Source organism: Blennius ocellaris, assembly GCF_963422515.1.
Source record: "Blennius ocellaris genome assembly, chromosome: 11".
In the NCBI taxonomy this organism is placed as follows: Eukaryota; Metazoa; Chordata; class Actinopteri; order Blenniiformes; family Blenniidae; genus Blennius; species Blennius ocellaris.
In genome coordinates this window covers 9,885,072-9,898,375 of record NC_137660.1, presented here as the reverse complement: position 1 = coordinate 9,898,375, position 13,304 = coordinate 9,885,072, and the positions used below count along the sequence as shown (strand labels likewise).

At 44.9% G+C, this 13,304-nt stretch overlaps 1 protein-coding gene across 1 annotated transcript; it reads left to right on the top strand.

Annotated features, from left to right (window-relative positions):
• The first annotated feature begins 365 nt into the window (after window positions 1-365).
• On the top strand, window positions 366-9,893 carry nr2c1 (nuclear receptor subfamily 2, group C, member 1). Its single transcript, XM_080505349.1, has 14 exons — window positions 366-952; window positions 3,257-3,397; window positions 4,601-4,834; window positions 4,989-5,067; window positions 5,159-5,338; window positions 5,411-5,561; window positions 6,083-6,179; window positions 6,263-6,447; window positions 6,718-6,871; window positions 6,958-7,079; window positions 8,362-8,504; window positions 8,726-8,863; window positions 8,950-9,055; window positions 9,159-9,893. The coding sequence occupies exons 2-14, from the start codon at window positions 3,326-3,328 to the stop codon at window positions 9,328-9,330; spliced, it is 1,833 nt and encodes a 610-aa protein (XP_080361475.1). The 5' UTR covers window positions 366-952; window positions 3,257-3,325; the 3' UTR covers window positions 9,331-9,893.
• Window positions 9,894-13,304: the final 3,411 nt, after the last annotated feature.

The window sequence follows — 13,304 nt, the reverse complement described above, 5'->3', positions numbered from 1 at the left end:
TCAACTTATTCAGGGTTTAATAAAAAGATATAGAACTACACGTAAATTGTTCTTGATGTCCCGATAGGGTTTCACTAAAACAATTCATATAACAAGGGTTATTATTTTCTGCAAGTTTCATAAATACTTACATAAACATCTTGAACATGGAGAAAATTTGTAGTTCAGTAGATTGAATGTTTGAGTAATGTAGGAATATATACCAGATGTGAAAGTCAAATTGAACTTTATTGTCAATTCTGTTGTACAAACCAGAAAGACCATGGAATTGGAGAATACAGATAAAAGATATCACTCAAAATAGGATGAAAATAAGAAAATGGTGAAATGCAACAAGATTAAACAATAGAAGTTGAAAACGGAGATGTGCAAGCTACCCCTGAATCCTGAACAACACAGTGCCCTTTCAGAATAGCTGTAATTTGAAATCGTATCATAACCTGGATATGAAATGTGCATAAAACCTCAATGAGGTCAAATGATCACAAAACAGTTTCACTGCTGTGAAAGCAAAGCATGTCCCAATATTCTTAGGATTAAACAATGTTATGCTTCCATTCAGTCTTTTTCAAATGTACTCTTTTCCAGTGTATAATTTTAATGTATCCTCATTTTAAATCAATGCATTATGCAAAATGTCATTCCAAAGGAACTGTATCTAAACTATTAATCAACCATAAAACATCCAGCACCGCGTTATCCGTTTGATACTTGCACAGATCTGCCAGATTTACTGAAAAACGCGAAATATAATTCACATTTCCACTTATTTTAACACAAAAAAATACACAGGCGCGTGTTGCGCTCGAACCGACGTCACTGCGCACGCGCAGCTGTCATTTTATTGATGAAAAAGGTCACGAACTCTGACCCTCCCATCAACTGCAGCAAACACTTAAAATATTAATTTATTGGAGGCAATACGTTATCAGCCACGGCAGCTCCTGGAGAGGTAAGGGGTTTCCCCCCGGCGTGGGTACGCTGGAGGTCCGTGGTGAGCCGCCAGTTCCCCGGCAGAGGAGGGAGTGTTCATCAGGGCTGCAGCAAGGAAGCTGCCGTTAGCCGCCTGCTAGCACACAGCTAACTCAGCTCCGGAGCTCGTGGCGAATCTCTAGGCTTGGCAAGTATCCAGAAATACCGGCGCGAGCGCGTTGACTCGGGTCGTGGTCTATCCGCGTCCCTCCGCTCGGTGTCTCGCGCGGTGATGTTGCTATGCTAGTTAGCATCGATATTAGCTCACGGCTAATAGCCGTTTCACGCTAGCGACGCTACCTCGAGTTCCGCAAAGAAAAGCCCGTGTTTCTTGTAAATGTCCGCGAGCCATTGGCGGGGCTGCGGCGTCCGCTCGAACGGTGTCCCGCCCGGATGCAGATCGACGTTGAGGTCCCGGACCAGAAACGGTGACGGTTCAAGCTCGGTCGTAAAGACCGGACTGTCGCCGAGCGCTCTGCGGGTCGGGCATCCTGGGCCTTGAACCCTAGCACGCTTTAACCCTTCAATGTTGACCTTTCACCCACAGGAAAAGAAATACCTTTATCTTCCGTATCGATTTTAAATAGCTGGCTGTCTGAAGCGCGATTGTGCTCAGACTTTGTCCGTGGCCCACGTTTGTTGTCACATCGCGGAGAGGTTTAGCGGTATTTTTTTGGTTAAGCAGGCCACCATTAGTGCAGTTTCGAGCTAGCTTCTGCTGCTGGGTTGGTTAGCACAGGCCACGGTCTAATTTTAGTCACTGACATGATGTGAAGAGGATCAGATGGTTTCCTTCTGGTTGAGGACAGATCATATCAAGACAGATGTTGACTCGTCAGTTCTTCTGTTTGCCGATGAGCAGCACAGGGATGCTATTAGATCGCGAGGGAATGTGGTGTAATTACGTTGTAAAAGTTGAATTGGCGTCTTGTGATCGTACTAATGTTTCCCTCTTATAGCTTTTGTTATGAAATGTGACAAACCAGGCAGATGAATTGATGTATAAAGCTGCCGAAATCCCTCATTTTGATCGACAACGAGAGCCTGAATACCAGATCATGATGTTGTCTATTATCGCGCTGAACTATTTAAATGCTTATTTTAGCCAGTGCTCTGACGGACGTGTTCCCACCAGGAGTTGCAATGATTTTATTCTCACAATGAGTGAACATTTGCAGGGTGGTCCGTCATTTGGACATGATAAATCATTGAGGGCCTTCTCTGGTCCTTATTTCCCTCCAAGCACTGTGGATGATCACCACCCCCCCCCCCCCCTTTTTTTTTTTTATAACCTAAAATGTATAAACTGCATAATAAATTAGGTCAGTTAATGCCGCTGTGTTGTTGTTGTGTTTCTCTGCTGAGATCTGTTGTGGCTGCTGCACATACAACACACTTGGAGCAGTCAGGTAATGTACAGCAGCATAAGATATAAATATGCGATTTAATAGAGGTCTTCACAAAATAATTATACCAATATGTCCTGTATAACACAGTCTTTTCATTGCTTCAGTTGATAGAGTGAGTAATAAGTGAGAGTCTGCATGTGTTATTGCTGCAGTGGGAGTTTGTGCTGCCGTCTTGAGTTCAGTAGGATGTACTCTGTGTTCTGGATGTGCGTGCTGTTTGCTCACCTGATAATTTTCCTGTTGAAGGATGTCTGGAGGTGGTAGCAGAGCCGCGCTACCCATGAATTTCCCCTCCTTTCTTAACTGAAGATCTGCATTTTCACCCAAAAAGCTGAATTGCCGATCTTTATATAGACACCAAATCCTCTGAGCCCCAATGGAAACTGAATACACTTACATGAATATGTGCTTCATGTGAGATCACTCAATGTGCGCACCAAAATATTTTTGTTTACGCTCTTGCCTTGTATGATCGCAGCACCCTAGTCTCCTGCTTGGAACAGGTAGCATCTCAGCAGTATTGATTGTGTTGCTTAATTCATAATAATATCCGACGGATGGTTCATATGTTTGAGATGTTTGCCTGCTGCCTCACAGTTGAATCAAGTAATTAGTTTCTCCTCATCAAAGATCCATTGATCTGAACGTGGTGTGTTGGTGTATTACTTTGTTCAGCGCGTGCATTGCAGACATCTGCAGAATATTATAAAAAATACATCTGGATGAAAGCACTGTGTGTACTGACAAACTAGTGGGGAATGAATAGGACAGAATGTATTTCAGTTTCAAAGAGCAATAAATAAAATTTTAGCTAATGTTTTTATCGTCCAGAGTTAGATGTAATCCATCATTAAATGACTGGTTTCGTCCTACAGGTGTGTGTGTGGCTGTCTGATGGGGTGCTGATGTGACGCGCAGTGGAAGGAGGTGAAATCAGTAGCAGAATGGATGGACAGACTCAGCGGATTCAGCTTTTATCAACAGATAACAGCATGGCTTTAGGACACCGGATCCAGGTAAAGTCTGATCATCCCGATCAACAAAACCCCGCCAACTAACCATTTTTTTGCGTGGGAATAAACCAGGGCTGCATGCGTATATTCCAGATATAATGTCGGCATAGGTGGTATACAAATCACATTGTACGTTTAAATGCACTCTGCATTCAGGCTTTGCTTATTTGTCCAGTCATTTGGTGCCTCATTGCTCCAGATACCTGCCCGGTGGGGGGAAAGCTTAGGAAGAGACGAGCGAGTAAAGTCTGCACAACAAAACAACTCTCGCATTAACCTCAGGCGTGTGTGACTCAAGGTCATTTTAGATAATGCTAGTGTGTTTGTAGCCTCAGCTGGCGGGTTTGACTGAAGCTTCACTTTGTGCAAAAGGGGTTTGAGGCACACAGGAAGTTCCCTCACATCATATCTGATGGCACTGATTTTTGGAAGTAGAAAGACAATAACATCATCTACTTCACTGTTGATTTATCACAAGTCGCCCAGCTGACAGTGTGTTTACGTGGCAGCTGTCAGTGTCGAAACCACTTCGCAACTAGCACTGGACAACTTTTGGAGCCTGAATTTATTTAGTCAGGGAGCCGTCGGCAAGGTCAGCATTATTAAGTGGAGGGATAATGTATAAAGGTTTTAACTGAAATTAGCACAGACCTAAAGTGTTCAACAGGGAAGCTCGCTTGAGGAAGCTCATCACTGCTTAAGTGTTCTGTAATTGATATTATATGACTAGATTGTTAAAATTATACAAGACATCGATTTCCTTTAAACAAATGTCGTCAATGGCTGTTTCAAGTGGTCACATTGAGTTTGTGTGGTGCTCATCTCAGTCCACAGGAGACAATTGTTCATGTTTTCTTGGTTTTTGTTGGAAATAGGATAAAGAAAACCTCATTGTTTTTCCTGTCAGGGAACCTCGTATCTCTGTTGCATGTGCCCACGGCACATTGTTTGACTATTTTTGTGTCTTAAAGGAAAATGGTTCACTGTGGAGTTTTACGCTGAGAATGTCCAAGTCGGCTTTTCTGGGTAGTTGGTCGTTGAATGCTATTGGTTCGTTTGTGTTCACAACTCTAAATTGCAAAAGCAGCTTTTAAAAAAAATATTGTTTGGCTTTGCGTCATGCCACTGGAGAGTGAACATGTTTGCATGCAGGTTTAAAGCTTTTCTTCACCTTTGTGTCTAAATGGTCAACTCTCCTCGAAAAAGATTGTAACCGATCAGCAAACTGGGCAGAAGATTCAGATCGTCACGGCGCTGGAGCCGTCCTCTCCCGGAAAGCAGCAGTTCATCTTGGCCAACGCCGACTACTCCCCCGGTGGGAAGGTGATCCTGGCCAAACAGGAAGGCTCCCCTAACAAGGTCATCCTCGCCGCGCCAGACGGCTCCGGGGTCAACCAGCTGCTGTTCGCCTCCCCAGAGCTGGCCGGGCAGCAGATTCAGGTAGCGCCTGAAGACATTGGTGACTTCTTCCCCCTCATTCCGATAAACAAATTACCGAACGGTCTTATGACTGAGGCATGGACATGTTGAGTCAGAGCAGACTTATTGCCGTTTGCAATATTAAATCACGCCGTTGTGTCTGGTCGTTTTGCAGTTTGTGACCGAGAGCTCGGACCAGTCTATTATCAAGCCCGTGGTGGAGTACTGCGTCGTCTGCGGCGACAAAGCCTCAGGTGTGTATTTAAAACAGCCACCGGCGTTGTTTTGCAGCGATGCACATTTTGCCTCTCCTGACTCCCGTTTTGTGCGCCGTCCTCTCTCCAGGCCGTCACTACGGCGCCGTGAGCTGCGAGGGCTGCAAGGGTTTCTTCAAACGCAGCATCAGGAAGAATCTGGTGTACACGTGCAGGGGCTCCGGGGAATGTGCCATCAACAAGCTGCACAGAAACCGCTGCCAGTACTGCCGGCTGCAGCGGTGCATTGCCCTGGGCATGAAGCAGGACTGTAAGAGGCTTTGACCGCAAGGAGTGGGAGGACTCGCGGCGCTGAGAGCTAATGTTTGTTTTCGTCCCGCAGCCGTACAGTGCGAGAGGAAACCCGTCGAGGTGAACGCCAGGGAGAAGTCCGTGAACTGTGCAGCTTCCACCGAAAAGATCTACATTCGTAAGAACCTGTGCAGCCCTCTGGCGGCCACGCCCACCTTCGTGTCCGACAAGGAAACTGCACGGTACGTGCCGCTTGGCATGAGCACATGTTGCACACAGTTTTTTTTTTTTAAATCCGTAACAGTAAAAGTGCGAGGCTATGATCGAATTTTGATATTATATAACGCTGGCAAGCTACGCGATCTCCCACAAGAAGCCACATTATTCCTCTGTGAAATGTTGAATCCGCATCACAACATCAGAGCTGGTCATCATCAGCTGCCGCCACAAAACCAATCTGCTTCGTAATGTCATTTAAAGAAGAACAGCTTGTGCTGCACACTGAGATCCACAAACAAGAAGGCCGGACCTCGGCGGGTGTCTGGCAGCTTCCGAGTTCGTCGCTAAATCATCTGAATTATTAACAGTTGGGGGAAAAAACCGAGCAGGAAAAAGTTCAATCTTTTCTATGATTTTCCCCCATTCAGTTTCATTGTTTTCTCTTGCTGCTTTATATTGAAGCAGGAGCTCTATAATTACAGGCATCTAACTGAAAACTGACACTGTGGCGTGCAATAAAATGTGAAATGTAAACTATGTTCAGGTCTACAAGTTTGCTGGAGTCCAGCATGTTGCTCAACATCCAACAGCCTTTCTCCAAGCTGGAAAACACCATTTTAATTCCAGCGTCGCCTGACAAGGTAACGCCGACCGTTTGAGTTTCTGTGATGAACCCGCACGCAAAGAAAGCGTCCTCTTGACAGACGCCGTCGTTCCTCCGCAGGACGACCCGTCTCAGGGCGACCTCGGCACGCTGGCCAACGTGGTGACCTCCCTCGCCCACCTCAACAAAACCAGGGAGCTGAGCGACAGCAGCAACGACCTGATGGGCGCGGAAACGCTGAGCAACGGCGACAGCTCCATGACCGACATCCAGGGCGACGAGCAAACCGCCACCGACATCACGAGGTGAGCCGCCCTGTCGGGAAGAAGCAGAAGCCTCTGACGTTGACCAGCGGTCGTCTTGGAATACGTGGCGCTCCGCAGAAGCCGGAGATGGAAACCCTGGGGCTGTCATGAAGCTTTAATAGAATTTCCTTGGGGGGGCCATGTGGTTTCGGGAAGCCTTAATCAGATCGGCTTCCAGTCAATCAAAAGCATATTTTCTTGCTGGTCTCACTGCTGTTGCATTTCTATTTTTGGCGATATCTTTGAACAAAACCTTTTGCGTGTCCACAGAGCTTTCGACACCCTGGCCAAAGTGCTCCACCCGGGCGATGGCTCTGCGGCGGATTCTTTGGAGGCCACCATGCAGCTGATGTCGGGGGACCAGTCGGGCCCCGTCGTGGAGCTGGAGGGGTCCCTCCTCTCCGACACCCATATCCCTTTCAAGGTACAGCGCGGACCTCAGCCGCCGCTCAGCTCTGGGGTCAACGCTCAAACGCATCCGTTTGACTTACGGTCTTTCTTCCGCTGCAGCTTATGATGCCTTTGCCCGTGCCAGAGTACCTCAACGTCAACTACATCTGCGAGTCGGCGTCCCGGCTACTGTTTCTCTCTATGCACTGGGCCCGCTCCATCCCTGCCTTTCAGACTCTGGGGTAAGCCTCCGTCACACCGTTTCCATCTGTCCACACCTGCGACTTAACATCCCGCTTAATATCAAGTAAAAATCGGAAACTTTCGTTGGATTTTGAGTGTCCGTCACAGTTTTAGTCCAGCTGTCATTTATTGGGAAAAGACCAATGTTGCTCAAAGGCATTGAAAATATGTGTATAACTGGCCATTACTCTATGTCACCGTCTAATTTTGCTTAAATTCATCTTTTTTTTGCCAAAATATAGCAAATTATCAGTAAACAACTTGTGACTGACTTGCGATTTGTGTTGCGCCCAGTAACGAGCAACGTGATTGGTCAGTTGATGCCATGTGGTTTATACGTTTTGAAAGGCGGCCTCTGATTGGTTCATAATTCTCTGACTCATCATGATGCATTCACATGCCAGAGCAGAGGAGGACTTTTCTTTCCACAGTGCAGAGGAGTTATATCTGCAGAATATCTCTGAACCTGTAATCGATCTAGTTTTTCATTTCCAAAATGTTGACACATCATTCATGCTTTTCATTGAAGAATATAAAAATATTCTTTGCTGTGACAAAGCTCCAGAAATGGTACATGCTCCAGAAAACACAATGCACCATTTATGGTCTTCCTCCATCTATCTTTTTTTGTTTGTTTTTAATATAACTCCCCCCCAAAAAAACAAACAAATTTTGGATGCCCAGATTTTTCGGATGGACACCCAAAACACGGATTTCTCCCTAAAACCACGTTTTCCGTGTACGCGGTGCGCAGACAAATGCGGAAAATGCGACTTTTCCAAAACACTCCGTCTCCATGGAAACGGAGGAAAACCCAACTTTCCCACCTGCTGCTACTGCTCATGTACACCACAGGCCATAATCAATAATTCTTCTTTTCATGAGCGAGTCGACGGAGAACAATAATGTTTCCTCCAGAGTGTCGTGACTCTCAGTCGTTGGTAGTTTTATAGCGATCGATCACCATCATCTGTCCCTGTACTCACCATTGTTTCGAGGATATTGCTCCCTGCGTGTTTGTGTTTGTGGTTTCATTACATAAACAAACAACATCACCCACTAGTGGCCCAGCAAGAAAACGACATCATATTCAGCATTTTCGCCATCTGTGTAAACGGACATTGTTTTCACAATCCTAAAAACAATTCGTCTTCTCTTGAAACGTTGTTTAAACGGGGGTCTAAGTGACATTTGAGTGTTTTTTCCAGACAGATTAGCGCTCTCGTCTGCCCGTGCATTTCTCTGCAGTAGAGTCGACATGAATCCCGTTTTATTTTGCAGTGGGCAGGACAATGACATCAACTTGATGAAAGCCTGCTGGAATGAACTGTTTGCCCTGGGCCTGGCACAGTGTTCCAACATTATGAATGTTGGTACCATCCTTAGTGCCATCATCAGCCATCTGCAGACCAGCCTACAGGAAGGTAAGAGGGCTCCGCCGCCCGACGACGCTCAAACCCCAGCGCAGTTTCACAAGGAGGAAAATACATTAAAGTCATTTGGGCCTGAAGTATATTGCAATAAAAGGAGATTTTAAATCTGTTGTGTTCGTTTTAATGGTACAATTCCGCTTGAATTGCCTGAAAACTCCCCTCCTTTTTTTCCATTCCGGTCTCTTCCTAACGCTCTTTAATGTCTCCGACAGACAAGCTGTCCCCAGAGAGAGTTAAGCTGGTAATGGAACACATCTGGAGGATGCAGGAGTTCTGCAACAGCATGTCCAAGCTGTCCCCAGACTCGTATGAATACGCCTACCTCAAAGCTATCGTTCTTTTTAGTCCCGGTGAGTCGAGAGTGGAACGTTTTCGCATTCGCCTTTCTCTTGTGAGCGGCTTGAGCGTTGACGCCGTCGCCTTTTGCGTCTGCCAGATCACCCGGGCATCGACAACACCCCGCAGATCGAGAGGTTCCAGGAGAAAGCCTACATGGAGCTGCAGGACTACGTGACCAGGACCTACCCTGAAGATTGCTATCGGTTCGTAGTTTTGCCGTGTTCCCGTTGTGCGTCGTACCCGCGCGTCAGGATTTGTCCTCGGTGGTTTGATGTCTGACTTGACCCCCCCCTTCACTGCTCCCAGGTTATCCAAGCTGTTGCTGCGCCTTCCCGCCCTCAGGCTGATAAGTGCAGCCGTCACGGAGGAGCTGTTCTTCGCCGGGCTCATTGGCAACGTGCAGATTGACAGCATCATCCCATACATCCTGAAAATGGAGTCCACCGACTATAATAGCCAGACGGTCTCCGGTGTCTGACGCCTCCGTGCGATCACTCTCGGCAACGTTGGACTGTGGAAACGCGGCAGCCAGCCGTCCGCGACGCTCGGCAGAGCGGCCCACCGAATGCCCGTAACGACATTTTATTTATGACTTGGCGTCCCGTGTGAACGATCGTGACTCTTACCTCGCTCCTAAAGGGGGACTCCTCCGTAAGCAGTCGGCAGAGCCGGTCCTCAAAGAGGACGGACGGAATCAAACTCCGGTCAGACTCGCCCCCCCCCTTCCAAACCTTCAAAGTGGACTGAGCTTTGTAATGTATATATTATTTTATGCTTCACAATCGTCTCCCCCTCCCTCCTACAGCTCGTTTATACTTGGAGAAAATAAAGAATGTTTTGTTTGTCGCAGCTTTCCCACATGAACATGATTGTTTTTTACTCCTCGAAGGTTTGACATCATGCGCATTTGAAGTATTTGTGTATAGATTTGTATATAGACGGCACCAAGAAGGCTGCAATGGCATCGCTTGGTAATTCTTGAATTCATTTTTGTTTTTGTTTGTTTTTTGAGAAATTATGGGCCATGGAAATGGTGGTCGTGTCCGGTCATTTAAAATAAAAAAATAAAAAAAACGTCTTGAAGTCTTTGTACCTGCTCAGTCATGCTTTTATTGACGCTTCTACAGGAAATCCCAGAGTAAAACTCCATAAAGCTTTGTTGGGAATTTCGCACCACACCATTTATCTTCATGTTTTATTTGTGCTTACTACATTTGTTATATGACAGTTGGGGATCTGTAATGTTGCCGTCAAGAACATTTAAGTCAGTTCAGGATTTATATAAGAAACATCGATAAATAGGAGTCTCATGAAATAATAATCATTAAGTCAGCAACTTTGGCCAAAGCTGATATTCACACAGTGAGCAAACAGTAGAGAGACAACAGTTCAATTTGTTTCCCTGTTCGGGGGATTAGTATTGCAGCAAAGTATTAAAAATTAGGGAAGACTCATGCATATAAAAACATTTACATTGAATAATCCAAGAAGGAGGGATGATAGTGAACTAAAACAACAGTAGCATGAGTGACCTGCAGTCAAGTTAGGCAGTGCCTCCACCAAGGCTGAACTGAAATAAATGAAATACTCATTTTGATTATTTGTTTTAATTGAAAATTTAATTAATTTGAAAGGGCCAGCATGTTGTGCTTATCATAGCCCACATGACTCAACACTGCTGCTTCCTGGTGAGGCGGAGAGGACTCACAAGTCACTCCTGCTGTCTTACTGTGAAGGCCACACCCCCTTCCCGAAGGCCACGCCCCCTCCTGAAAGCACCCTGCTGCTCTGCCTTTGCCGGTCATATCCAGTGTATGGATGCAGTGTATGGATGTTTGCACATGAGCAGTCGGCTCCCCCAATATGAAAATCATTTATGTAAAAAGTCCGATCACTTAATTGTCAAGAAGTCATTAGTAACTGAGATTCAAATTTGAGTATTTGCATTGTTTTTGCTTATCGTGTCGACCTTTGACCTTTGGCTCTCAGTGTGTACTTAGCCGAGGCGTCATTCAGACTTTCTCTCTCTCAGCATGTGCCCACAGACTATCGGTGATCGCAGCATGAAAACTTGATGAACAGATACACAATATTGGCTGCTGCTGTTTTTAGAAGCCCTTTGTGCTTCCCTGTGTGACCCTGCTCTGAAGCCACAAGCGTTAATGCGTAGTACGGCGGGCGAACAGAAGAGGGGCTCTCCTATCTGTTCAACAATCACTCGTCTGATTCAGAATTGGAAAAAAAAACAAACAAACTAACAAAAAAAAAACCCCAGTGCTGATTGTTACTGTAACTGTTCGGAGGGTATTTGTGATGCAACGCAGGCTTTTGTGTTTCTGGATTAGCTCATTCCAGACAGCGGGAATGTTCCCGTCGGCTTCAAGTGTTTCAATCTCAAGGACGAGCGTCAAACTCTGCTGACGGTGGAAAAACTGGTATCAGTTCAAGTAAACTCCAAAAGTTTATACTAAGTTCATCTTGTCAAATACTACCTAACCTTTGTGTGTGTGTGTGTGTGGGGGGGGGGGGTAAAAAAAAAAAAAAAAAAGGTCAACGCAGATCAAACTGCCCTGAAGTGGACCAGCAATGACATTTCCACCAGACACTATCTTTAGACGTGTCTGAACGTGCGGTGTGCGTTTTCACTTCCTCAATTAAAGCAGTTCTCATAAACTGAGATGAACAAATTATTTTAGTTTCCCCAACTTCACTTAACATATTCATGATTGTCAAGACATGTGGATTGATGATTATTTAATTTTACTGGTAGTTGTGCAATTCTGACCAGGCCTCGCTTATAAAAGAGATTGTTTGAGCTCAATCAGGAAAAATCCATGTAATGTTTGGATTTTATTTCTTACATGATGTTGAAACAGCTCTTGATTCTGAATAAACATGTACTTTTCCCCCCCACAATTTAAAAAAATATTTTAAAGGCATATATTGATATGTGTAATTAGTTATTAAAACTCACATTATTCACAAACAAATGGGTGGAATTATTAAACATAGCTTTCTGGAGCACATTAATCCAGGTTAATAGTTTTAAGGAGCCAATTCCAGCAGACGTTTGAAGAAACAATGCGTACAAAGAGAAAATGCATTCAGAAGTCCTCAATTGACCTCAAACACACACACACATATGTGCCTTTGGGAGCAAAGCAGAGCATAAAAATAAAAATAAAAACATGCAAAAGGTAGAACATGCATCAGAGGAACACTCTCCACAGCACGACACTAGAAATAGCTGGTTGAAGTGAAATGAATGTGAACAAGACGCCCGAGCAGTTTGTGCATTTATTCTTGAGTTACAGCAAAAAAATAAGTATCTTGTCAGCGTGTAACCATTATGTAATGTCTACACTTTTGTTGTGACCAAGATATTTCTCAATTGCTCCTGTGCTGCACAAGAAAACGCTGAAAATGTGTTGCTGACATTTCTAGAAAATTGGATCAATGTGAAAAATGAACAGTGTTGGAACATTTTGCCTCCAGCTGAGGGAAACGTCTCCACCAGTGTGAACTAACATTAGATTTGATCATTATACACGAGTGTCACTGTTTAACTGAAGACACGTAATTGACTTGCTTTAGCTAATTTTTTTCTTCTCATTCAGTGAAATTGCAGGTACATTATGTCTGCCAGCGTCTCAGTGAATAAACCACAGCAGTGGTGTCAAACATGCAGACTGAAGTGTGTCCAGAAGTAGAAGAAAAAGTTAACCCCAAATATGACCGTTGTTTTCTGTTTCATGTATTTATAGGGGCACCTGTTTTATTAAGCGTAGCAGATATAAAAGCTGTCGCATCTGTATCTTGATGCACATCAAGCTTTAGAAATAACCTGAAGAGAGGATTTGTGGTCTTTCTGCAGGTTTTTAAGACCTCCCGAAAAGGACAAATCTCAGTTTTAGTTGGAGAAAGATTGAAAAGAGTAAACATGCTACATAAATAGAGGACATGATGTCGGGATATGTTTTTGTATTTTGCACCTGCAGGCTTTGTGGCTTTGTTGAGCGAGGCTGGATTTGGGGGAAATACACTTTGAATGCAATATTAATGTTGGACCTCTGACAAATATGTGAAATTGTTGATGGGAAAAAACAAAAACAAATATATGGGACGTTTAAAGCTGCACCTATGTCAAGGAGGAAATGTATTTTATGGAGGCTGCATCACCTCTAAAAGTTATTTTACGCACACACACACTCACACACACTCACACACACACTGAGGCTTTATCTGCCTCTGAAAGACACGTGTGTTGAAAGAGTTAAGAGAGGAGCCCTCCTCTCCTCCTCTCCTCAGTGCGCCACCCTGCAGAGAGGAATAGGCGGAGTTTGGGTTCACACACACTTTTTGTACGTTGCGCAGAGCAGCCGCCGCTCAGGGTGTGTGTGTGTGTGTGCTGCTGCTGCTCAGTGTATCCGTGTGTATATGTGTGTGTTTGTA